Source organism: Thamnophis elegans, chromosome 2 (genome assembly GCF_009769535.1).
Source record: "Thamnophis elegans isolate rThaEle1 chromosome 2, rThaEle1.pri, whole genome shotgun sequence".
NCBI classification, from domain to species: Eukaryota; Metazoa; Chordata; class Lepidosauria; order Squamata; family Colubridae; genus Thamnophis; species Thamnophis elegans.
Window position 1 is genome coordinate 51,809,237 of NC_045542.1, and position 19,665 is coordinate 51,828,901.

The 19,665-nt window shown below is 40.1% G+C and overlaps 1 protein-coding gene across 1 annotated transcript in view; it reads right to left on the reverse strand.

The window, feature by feature from the left end:
• Positions 1-554: 554 nt before the first annotated feature.
• CD300LF (CD300 molecule like family member f) overlaps positions 555-19,665 on the reverse strand; it is a 34,354-nt gene continuing 15,243 nt past the window's right edge. The window contains exons 2-7 of the mRNA XM_032210980.1: positions 18,061-18,405; positions 14,499-14,586; positions 5,843-5,943; positions 4,921-4,955; positions 2,977-3,066; positions 555-1,420 (exon numbers count right to left, since the gene is read on the reverse strand). Of these exons, the coding sequence (XP_032066871.1) occupies positions 1,337-1,420; positions 2,977-3,066; positions 4,921-4,955; positions 5,843-5,943; positions 14,499-14,586; positions 18,061-18,405 (743 nt within the window). The 3' untranslated portion in view covers positions 555-1,336. The remainder of the gene's footprint in view (positions 1,421-2,976; positions 3,067-4,920; positions 4,956-5,842; positions 5,944-14,498; positions 14,587-18,060; positions 18,406-19,665) is intronic.

The window sequence follows — 19,665 nt, forward strand, 5'->3', positions numbered from 1 at the left end:
ATCCTGGGAGTTGAAGTCCACATATCTTAAAGTAGCTGAGGTTGACGATGACTACTTACTCAAAGCCGCTAAACCCTAAAGGCCTTCTGGGAAAGTCATATTCTAACTCTTCTTCAGAAAGCTGTAGGATCTCACAACCTCACATGCCCAGCCTTCTCATCCTGGTTCCAGGCTCTACTTCTTTTAGGGTTTTGGATTATTTCTTCTCATGGGCATTTCATTCACTCTTCTCTTTATGATAACTCAGCCACTCTTGTCTTCTCGCCTTGGGGAAGTTTTTTGGTGCCTGTTCCCAAGAACCTGTTTGGAAAAGGGCTGGGAATTTCCTTTGGGAATTGCTCCCCACAGGCGAAGGGACCTTGAAGTTTCCTGGGCCAAAAAACCCACTAACTTCCTACTAACCACTTGTACGTCTTTTGGTGCGGATATTTTACATTACAGCCCAAATCTTCTTGGTTGATTGGAACTCAACAATCCACTGAAATAAGAACAAGAACCAAATACAGGTGGTCTCACACCAGTAGAAGAAATCTATAGCTTTTATTTCCTTCTGCTACAAATGATGGAGAGAGAGAAAAACTAAGCAAGGATGTTTACCTGCCAGGTTAATCAGACAGATACCTGCAGAATTGCTTAGGTACTCTGCTGGATTTAAATAGTCCATGTGCTTGAATGAATCCTGAGGCTATTGGCAAGATTGTCCTAAGGGAGGAGCAAATCCAGGGGATTTTCAAAGTGTTGAACTACAAAACATATCACACAAACCAGAGGTGGCTTCCTACCAGTTCGGCCCAGTTTGGCCGAACTGGGAGTGATATGCTGGCCTTGGTTGCAGAACCAGCAGCAACCCAAGCTGGCTACGCCCCTGAACCAGTTCCCCAGTCATCGCCGTTGCCACCGACATCTTTTTTGGGAGTTCTGCGCATGCACAGAACAATTTCCATTGAACTGTGCATGCGTGCACAGTGCACATCCAGCGCGCGCACACACAAAGCGTGCGCATGAGCAAAAAGGCAGTAATGCTGGCTAGAACCCATCCCTGACACAAACCCATGGGTTGCTTGGCTGGGGAACTGTGGATGTTGTAGCCCAGGAGGACAGTTTTTAGAGACTTTGGCTGAACACACGTCCCTGAAGATGGCTCTGGAGTGCCATTCCACTTAGGTCAAAAAGATGGGCTTTATTTTATCGCATCTCTGCAGTAATGTAAGCGATGCTGAAGGGTTGTGGTCTTCTGTTGAAGCAGCTGGAACAGAAGGTCAGGGAAGGTTCTGAATCCTTTTCCCCCCAGTTCATATAAGGAGAACTTCTCTGGCGTGGCTTGATTGTCTTCTTTTCACGCATTAGCGTAGATAGGTTGGTCACTTAAGGTAGAAAATCTGAAGGATGCATAATCAATCTTTTCTCTGTTTTTAGAAACCTAGAAGGTTAACATATAGCATGTATTATTAGTTACTAGTTACTAGAGTGATCAAAAGTATTTGAAAATGGTCACAGTAAAACAATTCTCTATTATTGAAATGCTGTGGTCTATGGAGCCTTGGAACTATCTATTTCCCCACTGGTAAGACATCTACCTCACAGTATCTCCTGGCTTCAGGTCTTTCCAGTAAATGTGGAATTTTGGAAAGATGTTATGGGCAATCTCCAAAATAGCTGTCATAATTGGTGTTGATATTCCATTCAGAAAGGCCCATGGACCAGGATATAATCTGCTGAAGTTGCCCTCATGCCAGCCTCAGCCTAATGTGGCTTTTTTTCTGAGTAGGTGATTTCAAGTCAAAATAAAGAACCAAATGAGGTATTTGAAGGCAAAATGGTGCCCAGAAGCGTTATGTTGGCAATTCAGATGATGAACAAGAAAGCATGGAATGGTCATAACTGCAAAATTCTTAATGAATGCATTCAATTTACATAATTTGCACATCTGAATTGTCAGAACTTATTAATAGTAAGGGGGCATGATGGCTCAGCGATTAAAGACGGTGAGCATGTCAGCTGGAAAGTTGACAGCCCGAATTTGATATCCGTGTGCCATGCAATGGGGTGAATTCCCATTCTTGCCCCAGCTCCTGCTCACCTAGCAGTTAAAAAGCATGCAAATGTGAGTAGATAAATAGGTACCACTCCGCTGGGAAGATAACAGCATTCCGTGCGGCGTTGACATATAGTCATGCTGGCCACATGACCACTGAAAATGTTTTTGGACAATGCTGGCTCCCTCAGGCAAGAAACAGAGATGAGCACCACCCCCTAGAGTCAAATATGATGGGACGGGGAACTTTTGCCTATTAATGGCACCCTAGAAAATCTAGATATGTCAGCCAATTGTGGTGCAGAGATTCACTTTTAAGAAGCTTTTTGGAACCTCTACAGAAGGAAAGGCATGGGGAACATCTTTCAACTGATCTTCCCAATTTCTTGCTGTGACCAAAGAAAGAGGAAAGAAAAACAAATAAGATGATGGGAATATTCTTTAGCGTAACACTGGGAAATTCCAATAGTAGGATAATACTGTGGTTTGAGAGTGACATGGATACAACTTTAAGGAATTCCAGAATTGCAGAATTAATGGCCCGTAATATTTTATCTCCTTTTACATTTGTCAAAGGAAGGTTGTCTTTTGATGTTTCATTTGCCTTTAAACTCTGTAAACATTTTGTAGACCTGGAACAATTAAGACTGATTTTGCATTCCATATACAGATATGACTTTTGAGAGGCCCATTGTCAGAATATAAGCTGGGTTTGGTTGCAGATTGGCTGGGTGAAAGTTTCCCAGGCTTCATTCCCAGGACGAATTCACCAATCATTTGGGTTTTGTTTATTTAGAAAAAAAATCACAATGAATTTCTTACCAATGCACCAAATATATATATACACACACACACACACACACACACACGATAAACACAATTGCAAATGTAATTGATAAGAAGTATTAAAAGCATTAACGAAATTGAATAACGAAAAGCACCTGAGACTGAGAAGTAAAAGGCTGAGTTGGTCCTACAGTTGTATATGCCACTTCTGTGCCATCTGTGGCTTGATCAGATGAAGGAGAAACCTAAATTAAAGGAAAACAGGTTGCTACTTAATTTGGTTTGCCTGGTACTTCTCTTACCTTCACAGTACCAGTTGGAACATCCTTAGGCAGACATTACCTTCTCTGGCTATTCTCTGGATGATATTACAATCATAACATAATAAACGCTGTTTCATTTGGCATTATTTTCCCCCTGCATTTATATTAATTATGTTTGTTCTGTAATGTATTCTCTTTTGGTGGGTCAGGGTACCATCCTGTAGCACATGTTGAATGAAAAATGTGTTTGTTCCATAGAATTAAATGGCATTACCTCCATAGACATTGCGAATGCGGAAACTATTGATTTTAGGGATAGCCTTGAAGATAGGAAGTGCAAGGGGTCAATCAGAAGCATCCTCCAAAGGAATTCAAACTCCAATGGTGAGGATGTCTGTTTCTTTGATTAGCCTGAATTCCTAATCATAGAAAAGCTTCTAAGACCAACTGTACTGAATTCTGATTCACTGTTGGAAATCAGTGGCTGAATGTGTAGAAATGTTGAGTTTGGTGGATGAAGTAGCATCTCATTTCCACATAGGATATGGGGAAATAAGAACTCAGGATACCCATGTAAAATGAAAAAGAACCAAGACATAATACACAGGCACACAGGCCACCAGGAAAGGGAGGAGTTTTCTTAAGGTGCTGTTAAGTTGTATGATGTGCATCTCTTTATTTTGAACTGACAGCCTTGAGGGTTGTTTCTCTCTTCAATGATTTTTTAAAGTCTGATAGTCAAACAGTTTTAGCTGTTGACTGATCTTCAAGTACTGAAAAATTTCAGGAAAATGTAGAAATTGAGACCCAAGGCTATAAATAGTCCTTTATGACTCAGAAGTGAATTCAAGATTTATTGATAAACCCCTATTCATGAACTTATCTTTTCTTATTTTGTAACTGTGCCCTAACACTCAGGTTTGTGATTCTGTAAACTCTGTTTCGGAAAGGCTTTGTCATCTTGGAATGTGACCCAAAGGCCTTGTGATTTCCTTCGTTAGAAGAATTTGAGTTCCTAGATATCCGTTCTACCTCTTCCATCTTCTTAGACGTACTGTATTTTTCGGAGTATAAGACGCACCCTTTCCCCCCAAAAAAGAGGCTGAAAACATGGGTGCGTCTTACACACTGAATACAGCATTTTTTGCCTCCTGAAACCCCACCCCCTTCACCAAAATGGCCGTGCAGAGACTTTAGGAAGCTTATAGAGTGCTCCTTGGGGCTGGGGAGGGCAGAAATGAGCGAAGAACGGGCCGTTTTTGCTCAGTTTTGCCCCGCCCAGCCCCCAGGAGCACTCTTTAAGCTTCCTAAAGGTTATGCATGTCCTTTTTAAAAAAGAGCGGGCTCATTTTCACAAAAAACAGGCTATTTTTGGGAAGTTTGCAGAGCGTAAAAACTTTTTTTTTAATTTGCCTCTTCAAAATCTTGATGCGTCTTATACTCCGGTGTGTTTTATACTCCAAAAAATATAGTAAATTGAATTATTCTTCTTAAGCCCTTCAGATGCATTAAGCCAAAAATACTGACAATTATCTGCTCATATAGCCATGCTACTGAGAATTCTGGGAGTTTGAGTTCCAGAAAATCTGAAACGCATTCGTTTGGGGAATGCTGGATTAGCTGACACCTCAGTCCTTTCCAAACTTATCATTTGACTAAATGGTTCAGATAGGGTTTCTGGCATCATTGATCCAGCTTTGTACGCTGGATAAGATGGAATGTCTTATATGACTTTAAAAAGTGATCCTCCATAAATATGTTCCAGGTCAACTCCTGTCCTCCTATTAATGTCAATGTGCTTGGATGTATGCCTGTAAATTTTTTTAAATTGCTTACCGTAGATGGAAGGGGACCCTTAGAGATTTTGGTAGCTGAAAAAAACAAACAATAAAATAGCATTAGGGCATTGCTGCAACATTCAAAGCAACAGCTTTGAAAAAAAATGTTAGTCATATGGTTATTATTTTCTTCCTTTGCCCAAGTTAATTTTTATGACCAACTTTTTTAAAATTAGATTTTTCTCTCGGGAAATTACATTTTTTTCAAATTATGGCATTAGGCAGCTGTTATTCAGATTCCTGGTTTTCTGTAATTAGAAACAAGGATCAGAAAAACAATTCCTTCATCCATTCATTCAAATTAATAAAAGATGCGAAGGATTTTAAAGATAAATATTGTCAAGAAACCAGAACTCTTTTATTGGGACTTATGGACAAGAAATTAGAAAAGATTCATGGTAGATTGATTTTGTATATGGTAACTGCGGCAAGGTTATTGTATGTTCAATGATGAAAGAACAATGAAATTTCCCACAGTGGAGGGATGGATAGCCAAAATGTCAGAATTTGCTAAGATAGCAAAGTTGATCTATTTGGTCAGAGAAAATAACAAAACATTTCTGAAAGTCTGAAAACCTTATATGGACTTTTTGCTGAAAGCAAACAAAAATGATATGATAGTTTATGGATTCAGAGAGGTGGATTAAATAATGTATAATATCTAAGAAGGAGAAGGGATTCTAAGATTATAATTCTCTATTGAAGAGAAGGTTGAAAGTCATTGTATTTAGTAACTTGTGTCTTTTCTGTCTTTTTTCTTGCACTTTTTTCTTTCTTTTTTAAAGATAAATCCTTATGTAAAATTCTTAATAATGTAATTTTTTAAAAAAAAACATGTCTCCCCAGCCACCATACATGGTTCATTCTCAATTTAAGGAATGAAACAATCAAGATGCAAATGTGTTTGGCAAATTTCTCACCTTTTTTCTTCTTTAGCTTCCACATCAACAGTATAGTTCCACCTAAAATTAGCACCAGTAACCCAAGAACCACAGGTAGCAAGATCATGAGATCAAAGTCTCTGCAGGGACAGATATCAGAAAATCAGTGAGATTGCTGGACTACATTCCCTTCTGGTTGTTTGCTATATACGTAGATCTGGGTGTTATTTAAATAAATAAATTAGATTCATTCAGATTGGATAGCACTGGGAACGTCTACCTCAGAGCAATGCTCCACGGAAAGATTAGACAGAGACTTTCTACAAATGAAGTCTCTTAATTCTAAAGAGAAATGTTCATTTTGTCCCTACTTCCGCTGATATACTAAGAGTTAATCTCTTGGTGTGAAAAATCCATATAGGCTTTATTTCTTTTTTTTTTTTAATAAATGTTTTTTTAATTTTAATTAAAACAAGTACAGCATCTTTCTTTACATCTGTAAAAAATGTATCAATCGATTACAGACAAGCTTTGGTACATCTCCTCCACGGTCAACAAACATAACTCATATTAACTCAAGCATTATCATATATCCATTTTCATTTGACTGTAATTATTATTTAAAGATATTAATAAAAGTAATAATCTTGAACAATACCTGCCCACACCAGTAGGAAAAGAAAAAATCAAAAAGAAAAAGCATAAAAGAAAAAAAATAAAGCAAAAAAGGACAAAAACGACAAAGGACAAGGCAGGAAAAAAAACGAAACACAGGTATCTATCATAAAAAAGAAGAAGTATATCAACTGGTTACAACATGCTTTGGTGCTTCTCTTCCATTAACTCATATTAATTCAAATATCTTAACTCAAATGTTTACCATATTAACATCATTATACCTCCAGTTTTAATTACCTATAGGTTATTTAAACATCCTTCATCCTTAGCTATGCCAAAGAATTAATCCATAACACATGCTGACATTTCATTTACTTACTTGTAAAATCCTCTATTAACATCAAATCCTCATATCCTATTTTAGCTGAACATCCATAATATTTAATCATATCACAACACATCATATCACAACATTTTCCCAGTATTGATTAACATTTGATTATATGTATTTTATTTAGTTTTTATAATAGTGATAATTATTGTAATTAATACTCTTTATGTATAATCCAAAAATGTTTTCTCATATCCAATTATTATTTATCATATCGACTCCACATTATATACATTGCTATCAATATCAATTATTATTCAGCTATGTCTGTTACAAAAAGAGCAATTAGGTTTAGCTAGTTTTCAATTGTATTCTTCAGTCTATCAGCCAATTCCACATTATATACATTACCATCAATATCAATTATTATTCAGCTATATCTATTACAAGATAAAGTAATCAGATTTAGCTAATTTTAAATTATATTCTTCCATCTGTCAGCCTGTGTCCCTCCAATAGCAAAATTTTCTCAAACCAATTGCCATTCGTTGGATAAGTTTACCAAATGTTTTTATAAGCAAGTCCAAACAAAGATATCTTCGCACCTTTTGGCTCTGAATGTCAGTGGTGAAATAATAATGTTGTCCCGGGCTTGTAAAACTTTTCAAGTTAACTTTAATTCTCAAGGGTGGAGTTTTCATTTCTTCTGCACTCTGTCTCTTTAAATGAATCTTCTTTATAGCTCCCCCCCTCCTTTCTTCCTCTGAGATAGCCCAGATGCCATTTCTCACATTTTCCATTTGTGTTTCAGGAACATTCAAACATTCAACGATCTCAGTTTTTCCTTCATATTTTAAAATCAGATGATCCAATTTTCTTTCCAATCTCTGAAAAGAGTCAAAAAGCTCTCGACATGCGGAAAAAAGAATCTGGAGTGGGACCTTAGAAGTATTTTCCGATGCCATGATGTGTCGCAGTTAAAAATTGCAAGTAAAAACACGCTGGAAACTGTGCAATCTTATCTGATCATAAACACAGCCAAGTAATAAAAATGTCAGATCGTGAAGGGCTAATTAGTAGAAAATTGACTTTACGATCCACTTAGAAAGAGTTAGTGGGGAGGGCTGCCAAGGAGTTCCTTGAAGCGTTTAAGAAATAAAGTAGCCACCAGCCATAAATCCATTAAAAAAAGACCAATTCGCCGCTAGATTCTTCTATTCTTTGGTTTCAATTAGCTTAAGCTTTTAGTGCGGACAGTCTCTCTTGAATAATAAAATCAGCTTACCAGATGACATCACTTCTGCCATTCTTAGGGGCAACCTGCAGTTTCAGTTAGCACGGAGCTAATCCAGAAAGGAATTGGCACGAGGGGTTAATACCCCCCCCCAGAGACTTTGCGAACGTCTCTGAGGTCACTGGGTCTCCCCTCACCTTTCACTGTTGTCTCCGGGACAGCTAGGGTTCAAAGAACCCGTCCAAAAATCCTTCGGTATAGAGGAATTTCAGGAATAGCCTGAAACTCCATCTTCTCACTGCTAAGCCCCGCCTTCTTCCCATATAGGCTTTATTTCTAATCCTTACACAGCCCGTTTTTCTTGCCCTGCGGATGTCCTCCACATAGAGGGCCAATTTAAAATAAGTGTGGGGAGGGTGGAACTTATCCATAAATATTGGAATAGAGGTTCAGTATGAAGAAGTCCATATATACTACTTTGTGCTACCTCATCATTTTTTGCACAGGCTGGATTTAATAGTTTTAACAGAGTTGGAAGGGACCTTGTAGGTCATCTAGTCCAACCCCTGCCCAAGCAGGAGACCCTACACCATTTTTGACAATTGGCAGTCCAATCTCTTCTTGAGAGTCTCAAGTAATGAAGCTCCCACAACTTCTGAAGGCAACTTCTGTTCCATTGGTTGATTGTTCTCACTGTCAGAAAGTTCCTCCTTATTTCTAGGTTGAATCTCTCCTTGGTCAGTTTCCATCTCAAACATGTTAGAAACCACAAACAGAGGTCATGCCTTATATGTTAGAGCAGGACAGCCACCATTTTCTGAGGGCAGACAGCACACACTGCCATTGCAAAATTGAACTCTTGTTTTCCTGCTACAGTTTAAAAATAATCTATTTCTCTTATGCTGCTTTGAGTTCTCTATTTTGATTCCACTAACCCCAAGAAACTCACAGGGGCCGAAATACTTGAGCAATTGTTTCATATCTAAAAGCTTTTTCACTTTTGCTAAAACCATGCAGTAGCTAAAAGCTTTTTGCCTCGTGCAAGAGGTTGCCAGTATGAAACCCCAGAGAATTCTTTTTAATTACTATTTTTCCCCTTTCAGGAGGTAGCTATCTTTCTCTAGTTAACAGTGGAAGGTTGCAACATTCCCTCAGTCTCCAGGGAAAAGAGAGACCGGTGGAAACTTTCACATCCTTTTTTTAAAATAAAAAAAAGCCCTCAGCTAGCTATGAAAAACTAGCTAGCCAGCTGAAGAAATGAAATTATCATATGTGTTTATATTATATGTTCTTGCTGGGTTTGAAATCACCAGTCTCTTACTAGCCAAAATCCTTAATCCCAGAGCTATTTTAGCAGTTTTGAAAAAAAGTTGGCATCTAGAAATGCTTAGAGTGGAAATTTATTTATTTATTTATTATTTACATTCCACCTTTATTATTTTTATAAATACCTTAAGCTGGTGAATGTACCAGACACATTTTTCCCTCCTATTTTTGCCACAACAACAAACCTCTGAGGTAGGTTGGTCTGAAAGAGAGAGTGACTGCCCCCAGTCACCCAGCTGGCTTTCATGGCTAAGGTGGGACTTGAACTCATGGTCTGGTGCCTTAACTACTAGATCAAACTGACTCTAAAACATCCAGCTAAGAATCCATCATTAATTTTGTGGAGAGTTGTTGTACTTGCATTTATGTGTATTGACTTTCTGTATATACCTTTCTGCATATAAATCAACACTATATTTAATTTAATTGTACTTTGTTTAAATACTTTATTTTACAGATAGAGGTGAACATTTGTAGCAGTGGTGAAATTCATTTTTTTTTACTACCAGTTCTGTGGTAGAACTAGCTTGGTGGACGTGGCAGGGGAAGGATACTGCAAAGTCTCCATTCCCACCCCACTCCTGGTAGAAAGATATTGCAAAGTCTCCATTCCCACCCCACTCTGGGGCCATCCAGAGGTGGTATTTGCTGGTTCTCCGAACTGCTCAAAATTTCCGCTATCGGTTCTCCAGAACCTGTCAGAACCTGCTGAATTTCATTCCTGATTTGTAGCTCAAGGTTGAAATGAAGGGTCCTTAGCACTCTCTGAAGTTGGTTCAGAGAGTGCTAAGAGCCGAGGTGGCGCAGTGGTTAAATGCAGCACTGCAGGCTACTGCTAGATCAGCAGTTCAGCGGTTCAAATCTCACCGGCTCAGGGTTGACTCAGCCTTCCATCCTTCCGAGGTGGGTAAAATGAGGACCCAGATTGTTGGGGGCAATATGCTGACTCTCTGTAAACCGCTTAGAGAGGGCTGAAAGCCCTATGAAGCGGTATATAAGTCTACTGCTATTGGTTGTTTTCTTGCAGATGTTTCATTCCTGAAACTAGATAAGTTCATCAGCACTGATGGGGTTTGGGTAATGAAACATCTGCAAGAAAACAGCCAATCTCTGAGACCACCAAGGATCCTACTTTTTCTACATATCTGCATGTTACATACATACAAAAGGATGTATGGGTGATCTGGCCACCAGAAGCAAAGTGATTGGCCACTGCTTTCTTGGAACAGAAAGGTGGGAGGGTCGAGGGCTTCGAGGGGAGGAGCTGCCGCCGTCGGGAGCTCAAAAAAGCTCCTGCCAGGACTCTGGTTCGTATATCTTATAAGATCTATAGATATCTCCCCTTTCTGGCAGAAAGGGGCAGAGAGGAGGTCAGTCGTTAGGATCTCTTTGTAATTCATAGCTTTTTTTTTTTGCTGTGAATGGAGAAGAGATTCAACATTAGCTGAGCCTTTACTCCGGCCAGTTTTCCGCGCTGCCTTTTTAGCAGCCTAGGCAGATTGCCTCCCCCCCCAGGACAAAGCTAAGCTATTTAAAAGCCAATCCGGGCGGGGACCATTCCCGAGGAATTTTTTCTATTACTATTTAAAATACCAGCTTCAATTTCGCAAAAGGCTCCCTTTCTTTTTTAGCTGCGTCACAAGATGGCGATCTCGTAGCTTTTGTGTTTGATGTGACGTACCTAGTAAGCCCTACCCTCCTGAAGGCTTCTCCGTACTAATTGCTAAAAGATTAACTGAGGGGAGCACAGACTTTGATTTTTGGCTCGCTTGATTGCTTGTCTTTTATTCTTATTCTGGAATGGCTCCCAAACCTAAACAGAAGCGCTTCCTTAATAACATATCTCCAAAAAATGCTATGAAGTCGCTACCCTTGTCTCCTACACCCTCCACGGGAGATTTGCTAACACAAGAATTCCTTCTCAAAACGCTTAATGATTTCAGACAGGAGATTAATCAACTGATATCGGATTTATGTGATCAATTTGATGCTAAAATTGCTCAGGCAAAGCAGGATATGATCGGTGTAATGACAGTCATGACAGATTATATTGCTGAAGCGGAAGACAAATTGGAACTTTTGGAAAAAACTAATCTTAATCTGATATCAAAAATCCAAACGTTAGAACAGGAAATTGAATCTGCCCAAAAAGAACTTGTCATGATAAATTATAACAAGGCTGCCTTTGCTATACGAGTTAGAGGACTGCGTGAAAACCAACAGGAGAATTTGAAACAGACATTCTTTGAGGCTTTCAGTCGCTTGGTGGGAAGTCCGGGACTTAACTTTGATTGGCAGATTCAAAGAATTTACCGCCAGAATTCCTGGGTAGCAAAACAGCGACAGCTTCCGAGGGACATAATAATATACTTTACTACAAGGGAATCTAGAAATGAGATAATACAGAGGCTTTACAGCAAGAGGTTGATAATTGATGGGGAGGACTTGATTGTTTTTAAAGAGATACCATTTCAAATATTAAGAACAAGAAGACAGTACGCTTTCTTAACCGAAGAACTCAGAAACTCTCAGATTCCATACAAATGGGAAGTCCCAGCTGGTATTACAGTTACATTTGGCAACCAAAAACACCGCATTAACTCTGTTTGTGAAGCCCGAAAATTTTACTACGAGACCCTGAAGGCGGGACTTCCTGATTCATCCGGATCTGGGGAGAGGCAAGGAGAAGGAGAAGACAAACAGCGAGACACGTGGCTACAAGGCGGAGGGTGTTGTTTTTCTCTTCCGGAAGGGCAGAAGACTAAAGAATAAAGACTAAGCGATGTTTTTAAAGTTTTATGATTTCTGTCTGGGATAAAATGGAAAAGTGGCATATCGATGATGAGACATGGAGACTGAAAGAAGCGTTGCTGATTGTGGACATATATTGTACAGAAGTTTTATCTGAACTCTAACTCAAATTGTGCATGAACTATTTTCTTAGGCGAGGAGAGCGGAAATTGTGATCTTTTTGAGTTGCGGTTTGGGACGAACGGAGTTGGGAGGTGTGTGGGAGAGGGAAGGGCAGCGAAAGTTTAATTAGATTACCTGGGGCTAGAACGCAAGCTGATGTTTGTTTGAGTTGCTATATCAATATAAAGTTAAGAAAGATTGGTCGGAGAATCTTCAGGAAAGTGGAGTAAACATGGGAGGAGCAATGAATGTGGATAAAATATATATGTGGATATGGATAAAGGCAGGGTGGAAGGTAAAAAATTTATATGTGGAGGTGGGTAAGGATAGAAAGGGAGGTGTTGGAAATGAAAAATGAAAGAAGTATTTGAGTTTAATGGTGTTATAGAAAGGTTTGGATATTTGGATAAAAAAGAGATAAATTAAAGGTCTGAATAGATAGGCAAAGCAAGGAGACTTTTAGTTGGGGAATTCTAATTGATCAACTTACCTGGCTCTAATACAGTTTGAAACCCTGCAAGTAGCAAAATAATCGAAATTTGGAATGAGTCACATTGTTTAAAATTTACAGATAATGGGAAGCTGTGTTAACGTAGTGGGTTTATTGACCCTTTTTGTTTCTTTCTTCTTTTGTGTGTGAGTGTGGGTGTTTTTTATTTCTTATTTTCTACTATTTTTCCTTTTTCTTTTTGGCTTCATTTTTATTTTATTTTTTTAATTTTAAAGTTAGCTGGCCTTATTATACTCAAATGCTTGTTAAAGAATTATGCCGGGCATGGGACCTGCGAAGCCGTAAGGGGGTTAGGGAGGGGGGATTATAGGGGGGAGGGGGGAGGGTGGAATTACAGTTTCAATCTTTAGAACAATAAGAATTCACTTGTGTACTGCGGCTCGTTTTTCTTTTTTTTTCTTATTTTCTTTTTCTACTTTTATTGTAAAAAACAAATTGAATTGTATGGATACACCAAAGTGAGGAGAAGAGGGAAAGAGAAGGGAGAAGTAAAGAGGGAGTGAGAGGGAATGTAAGGAGGGTGAGATGGAGGGAGGGGGAGATGTCTGAGGGGGTAGGGAAGTAGAAGAGGGGAATGCTGGAGGGGTGAAAGGAAAGTTGGAGGGGGAGAAGAGAGGGTGTATGGGGGAATGAAGTGTCATGTGGGGTTTTTTTTTTTTTTTTCCCTTTTTTCTTTTTTTTTTATGCACAGTATATAAGTGATTGTATAAAATGAATATGAAAATGAAATAAAGATATATATGAAAAAAAGAAAGGTGGGAGGGTCAACAGAAGAGGAAATTTTCCATTGACAGATGAGAGCCACCTGCTGTCTGGGCTAAATATTTTGAAAGCTTTTCGGAAAGTGTATCGGTCCGAATGCATTTTTAAAAGAAAGCTTAAAGTTCAGTTGCCATCTGCTTAGGGTAGGGGCATCTGAAATCTAAGCAAATAAATATGCCCTTTGTTACATACGGACGTACATTGTTAAATTTACATGTTTTCACATGCTCACTGGGAATTGGTTGCCCAAACCCCGGGAAGTTTAAACAACTGTCATTGGCTAGCTGGTCTGCCAGAGCTCCTTAAAAGGTGAGCTCCAGCAGCCCAGCCAGCAGAGTGCAGTCACTTACTCTTGCAGTAAAAAGTGCTGAAACTCACTCATGCCTCTCGCCTGCTGCTTCTCGCTGATTAACACCCTTAGATTCGGCTTTCCCAATTTCCCTCCCGTTTTTGAGGAGATAGAGACAGAGTCCAGGGAAGGTGTAAAGTACCATTTAGTTGTACATTGTTATAGTAAATCAATCTTTCCTTAGATTTCATTAAATGGTTTTCACTGTTCATTTGTGTTTATTTTGGTGTTTGGATTTTTAGGGAAGGTGTGTACTTTCAGATTACATCTCGGGCAGGGGTGTCAAACTCAAGGCCTAGAGGCCATATCCATCCTGTGGGGTACTTAGATCTGGCCCATGGGGCTGCCCTGGAAACAGTAAAGGACCGCCCTGCAGTGCCTCTGCCAGCAACAACAGAGCTTGGGAGCCCGTTTTCACTGGCAGAGTGCTTGGGCCACCCCCATCCCCACAAGATGAGCTGGCCACGCCTACCCGGGCCACGCCCACCCACCCCTCTGAGGTCAAACAAAACCCTGATGCGGCCTTCAATGAAATCGAGTTTGACATCCCTACTCTAGGGAGATGTGGTGGTAAAAAGTTTTAAAACCCCTGCCTTATATCCTTAAGTTCTGACAACTCCTGTCACTTGCTCTATCTATATCTAAACTTACCTATTTGAACTTATCTCTGTAGTTTCAGCAGGGAAGGTTGAGGTGGTGGAAAAATATCCTGTTGTTGTAATACCGGTAGGTGGCAGCCCTAAAAAAGAAATTAAAAAAGTACAAACCCATAATTTTCTAAGCGATGCTTGCATGGTCTTAAAATTATACCAACAATTTATACCGACAAAGATAGACCTGTCACTACTGGGGAAAAAATTCCAAGCTTCAGAAATAAGGAGTAACTTTCCCCTGGGAGGTTATTTTCCATTCAAATTGGCTACAAGTATTATGTGAACCCAGAAGATAAATGTAAAGATTGATGATGTGTCGAAACCTATCAGGAGGACCTATTGATGCCTGGGGGAGGTGGGAGGGAACAATTTGACAATGAAACGTTCAGCAGACTTGATTGCTTCTGCCTGGCTCCTGGAAATGAAGGTATGGAATGATGGAAATTATAATATTTGTTTGCAATCACATACACACACACACACCCCCGGCCGCCTTCTGAACTAAGTAGTCTGTGTACTTTGGCAGAGAGTAGCAGTTCCTCCAACTTTGGAAATAACCCCATGAATGAGAATAAATAAACTGTAAATATAAACAGCAAATATAAATATCAGCGTGCTAAGAGGTCTGTAGTTTGTGTTCTCATGGAAAGGCTTTTTTTAAAAAAATAGTGTTATACCAAGAATATTGGCAGAGAGGGAACTTGCGTAACCAATTTCCTTCCCTTGTTGAAATGCTTTGCTTCTTCCTTTAAATTTCAGTGTGGCTCTTAAACTTTTAGGATTCTATTCTACTTTGAAAAATTCAATTCAAATTTCAATTTGCACAGCCCTGAGAGGGTCCCGAGGGATCCCCAGGGGTGCTGAGATCAGATTTTGAGAAAAACCAGCTTATATAAACTGTTGGGATGACAGCCATGTACTCCTGAGCTGCTTCTGCTCCTGTGCCCAGGAAAGGAAGATTGACGTCCCTCAACACCATAAGCCCAAGGAATTATATTGCCAATTCAGCAACAGCATCAAAGCAGATACAGTGAAAATCCATTCTGTAGCGGAGATTGCTGGTGCCCCCCCCCCTTCTATGGTATCCTATTAGGCATGTTTTTGAGGCAGGGCACATGCGCAGAAGGTGTGCACAAGAGGAAAGCACATGCACAGAAGGCTGGACGCATACGCAAAAGGTGCACAAGTGTACAAAGCAAGCACTGGGGTGTGTGTATGAACCGATGGTAAAAATAAGTGAAACCCATTACTGAATGGCAGCCAACTCAACTGATTCCTAGAACAAAATCATGAATAAGTCTCACATCTGGTTATCTGCAAGGTAGCATCCCTAGCAAGTACCAGAGGAAAAGATCACCCCTGCACCCATCAATTTTGGTGGGGAAGATGTACATGTCTGCCCACAGGTTCTACATGTGCAAGCCACATAAAATGTTTTGGAATCTTTCAACATGCCTACTGCATTAATAAACAAGTAAGCAAACAAATGGAACAGTGATAGAATGTAGCCACAGGATCTCAATCACTATAAAAAGAAAGCAGATTTCTGCTGCCTTCCCTAGTTTAGCTCTCTGTGGTGAGGAAGATATATTTAACTAAGGGAAAGGTTGGATGTTAGAAATAGAAGGAATTATGTAGTAGAGAAACCTAAGCATGTGGCTTTCACTTTTTCAGACTAGGCAAACTTCATAATATAGTACATCCTCTACCCAGTAATCCAAAAGATCAGAACTGGAGTTCCAATATTGGGCCGAGGCAGGGAACATGCCACCCCTAAAGGACTCCAGTTTACTACTGATGCTTTACATTTCCCTGGCAACAATCAATTATCTCCTTCTGTTTCTGCTGCCAGCAAGCTCCATGACGGAAATCAACATTCTCATCGATGAGATATCAGAGGGACAAAAGCTTTTTTTCTGCAGAAATGCTGCTGGACACAAGATATTTGGTCTATATTACTCCTAATCCAGAGGTGGGAATCATATAATGTAAAATCCGGTTCAGCCAGAATTGAAAATGTGAGTGGGCGTGCCTTCCACGCATGTGTGTGGCATCAAACACACGGCGATTATATAGGGTGGGATAGTGCTGGGGCAGAGCTGTTGGTTGGAATTACCGGTTTGCCCGAACCAATCCGAACCGGCAGCAGCCCACCTCTGTCCTAATCCACTACCTGGCACTGCATGCCATTGAAAAAAAAGTGTTTGGTTCTTCTCTTTCCATATAGCTTTCTTTGACTAATACCAAGTGGGTGATCAAATATTTCTCCTTTCTCAACCAAGGGCAATTCTGCCTGGCAGATTTAAATTGCTCATCTTCCAGGCTGAAATCAGCTGGAAGTTTCATTTTAAGAAAGCGCTGCTGGATTCCAAGCTTTGGTAAAAAGGGCAGGCAGGATGTTCTGTCTGGGTGGCAGTGATCACAGCCCCCAAGGGGCAGAGTCTCCTGCTGCTTTATCCACATCCCATCTGTGCTGGGAAGAAATCCTTATTGCCTTCTTTTCCACAGGCCAGTCTTTGAAGATATGTTCTTTCCACTGGAAGTCCTTTCATATGAACCCCTGTCCAGGAATTGCCTGTTATACTGACATCTTGAAATTTGGTGCATAAGCCAAAAGCTTCAGGGCTCCTGAGGAGGATGTTGCTTGTGCAGAAAATGAACATTCCTAGTGAGGCTACAAGGAGAAACCAGAAGAACCTGTGTCAATCTCACCCCAGTTCCAGAAAGGGAGGGAGGGAGGGAGGGAGGGAGGGAGGGAGGAAGGAAGGAAGGAAGGAACGAAGGTTATCTGAGGGACCATCCCTTACTGGTCACATCTACCCAACCACTAGAGCAGGGAGGCAAGGAATGTTGTGGGTCCCCTCCCTGAGGGAGATACATCTGTTGGGACCCAGAAGAAGGGCTTTCTCCATGGTAGCTCCCTCTCTCTGGAACATCATTGCCCCAGACATTCGACTGGCCCCCACTCAAACACTCTTTTGGAAGGTGCTGAAGACGTGGTTCTGTCAGTGGGCCTGGGGGACCCAGAGCAGGATGGAGCCCAATCAATGGTTTGTATGAATGTGTCTTGTTGCCGGGATGGGGGTGGGGATGGGGGGGTATTATTTTACTAATTTTATTCTTTTTCTTTTTTATTCTTTTTTTCTTTCTTTTATATGGTTTTTATATCTGTGTAAGCCACCTTGAGTTGCCATGTGCGAGCAGGCAGCAATATACATGTTCATAAATAAATAAATAAATAAATAAATAAATGATAAATAAATAAGGAAGGAAGGAAGGGAGGGAGGAGCGAGGGAGGGAGGGAGGGAGGGAGGGAGGGAGGAAGGAAAGACAAAATTCACAGGTGAAAAAAAGAAAAAAAAAGGTCATGGGAAAAGAAATCCCTGCAGCTAATTCAGGAAATGTACCTGAAAGAGTTATACTGAGTTAGTTAATGCAAGTCTCCTAGAGAGGCTTTCACTGCTGTCTCTCAGCATCTAGACTCGTTACCTTTCTTGAGATGAATATTCAATGTATTCCCCGCCCTTCATCTTCTTACAGTACTTGATAAAAAGACTCACCTATGGTTACTCTAATAACTGTAATATTTACTTTCCAATTGGGATCAGCAGCCAAGGATCTGCCTATGGCACACCAATAAATGCCAGCATCTTCCTTTGTGATGTTCTCCATTCTCACTATGAATTCAAATTCCGTCTGATTGTCCTTGATAACATTTCTGCCATTTCTCCGTTCTTTCTCAGTCCCGTCAGTCTTAACGACGTATGTACAGCTCCCCCAATCAGAGCCTCTGCACCAGTACTTGTTGTAGTTATAATAATCTTTTCGATATTGACACTTTACACACAGCGTCTCACCAAGTGAAGCGTTCAACATCGAAGGGCCTTTGACGACAGATGCCAAACCTGAAAAAGAGGAACATCCAATATCAGGCAGCCATTCAAGCCATTATCCTCTGTGCAGGTGGAAAAAGTGGTTTTGCTGTATTAGGAACCAAAACAACGACAACATCCCACTTCAAAGAAGAGAAGTGTTTTAAATATTTCTGTCCCATATAGAAACATTAGTTTTACTCTGTGGAGTCTTGACTTCCTCTGATGAAATGGCATGTAGATTCATTATCTATTAATAAAACAACTGATTGATAGGTATGTTGGAAGACTAAAAATCAAAAAGTGTTTGGTATATGGAGATCATGCAAATTAGCAAAATAAATATAAAATTTAATATTCTCTGTGTGTGTGTGTGTTTGTGTGTGTGTGTGTGTACAATTCAAATGAAAGTAACATCAGCCTAATTGTGTTCCTCCTCAGCTCCTTCAATACAGCCGTAGAAAGAAGAAGGATACAGTATTGGCATTCTAGTTTATAATTTCACAAATCAAATTGACTATCATTAATATTCATTGTAATTTGTTAAATTAAGCCAGATTCACAAACTATACTTTGATCTTGACCTTCACTTGTTTCGAGGAAACCATAATTAAAATTAGCCACTGATTTTGGCTTGGATGTCAAATCAAACTGGGTTTAATTAATGTTCAGAACTTTTCCTTGTAGTTTTATCAGAGAAGGTAGGAGGGCATTTAAGCATATCAACCCAAGGCTAAACGTCTCACAGGACATAGGACTTAATGGGAAATCAGTAATACAATTGCCGATTGTATTTTTGCGAAGCAGTCCCCCATCAGTCAGAGTGAGGCAGACTAATCCCTGGAGCTATTTTCTATTATTTCTTTGAAATCTGATGGCCATGCTGAGCTGCCAAATTGGATAGCATTCTGCTAAAATCAGCGGCAAAGCAGTTTTGACAGCTATTTCATGGGCTAATTTTAATGTAAACATGCAGGACTGCTTCATTTAGGACTGGGCAAATTAGGTGTCTTCATCTTGACATTTTGATGGGTTGAGTCAAAAGAAATCCCTGATATTGAGACTGGGTAGCTGAAAAAAGAAAGAGACCAAACCAGCTTGTAGAATTTAGTACGCTGTAGGACAGAGATGGCGAATCTTTTTGGCACCGAGTGCCCAAACCAGAATGCGTGTGCATGTGTGCGCATTGAAACAACCCTAAGACCAGCTGGCCTGTGCATGGATGCCTGTTTTTGGCCATTTTGGGGCCCTTTTTCCAGACCATTTTCAGGTTGTTTTTTGGGCTGTTTTCAG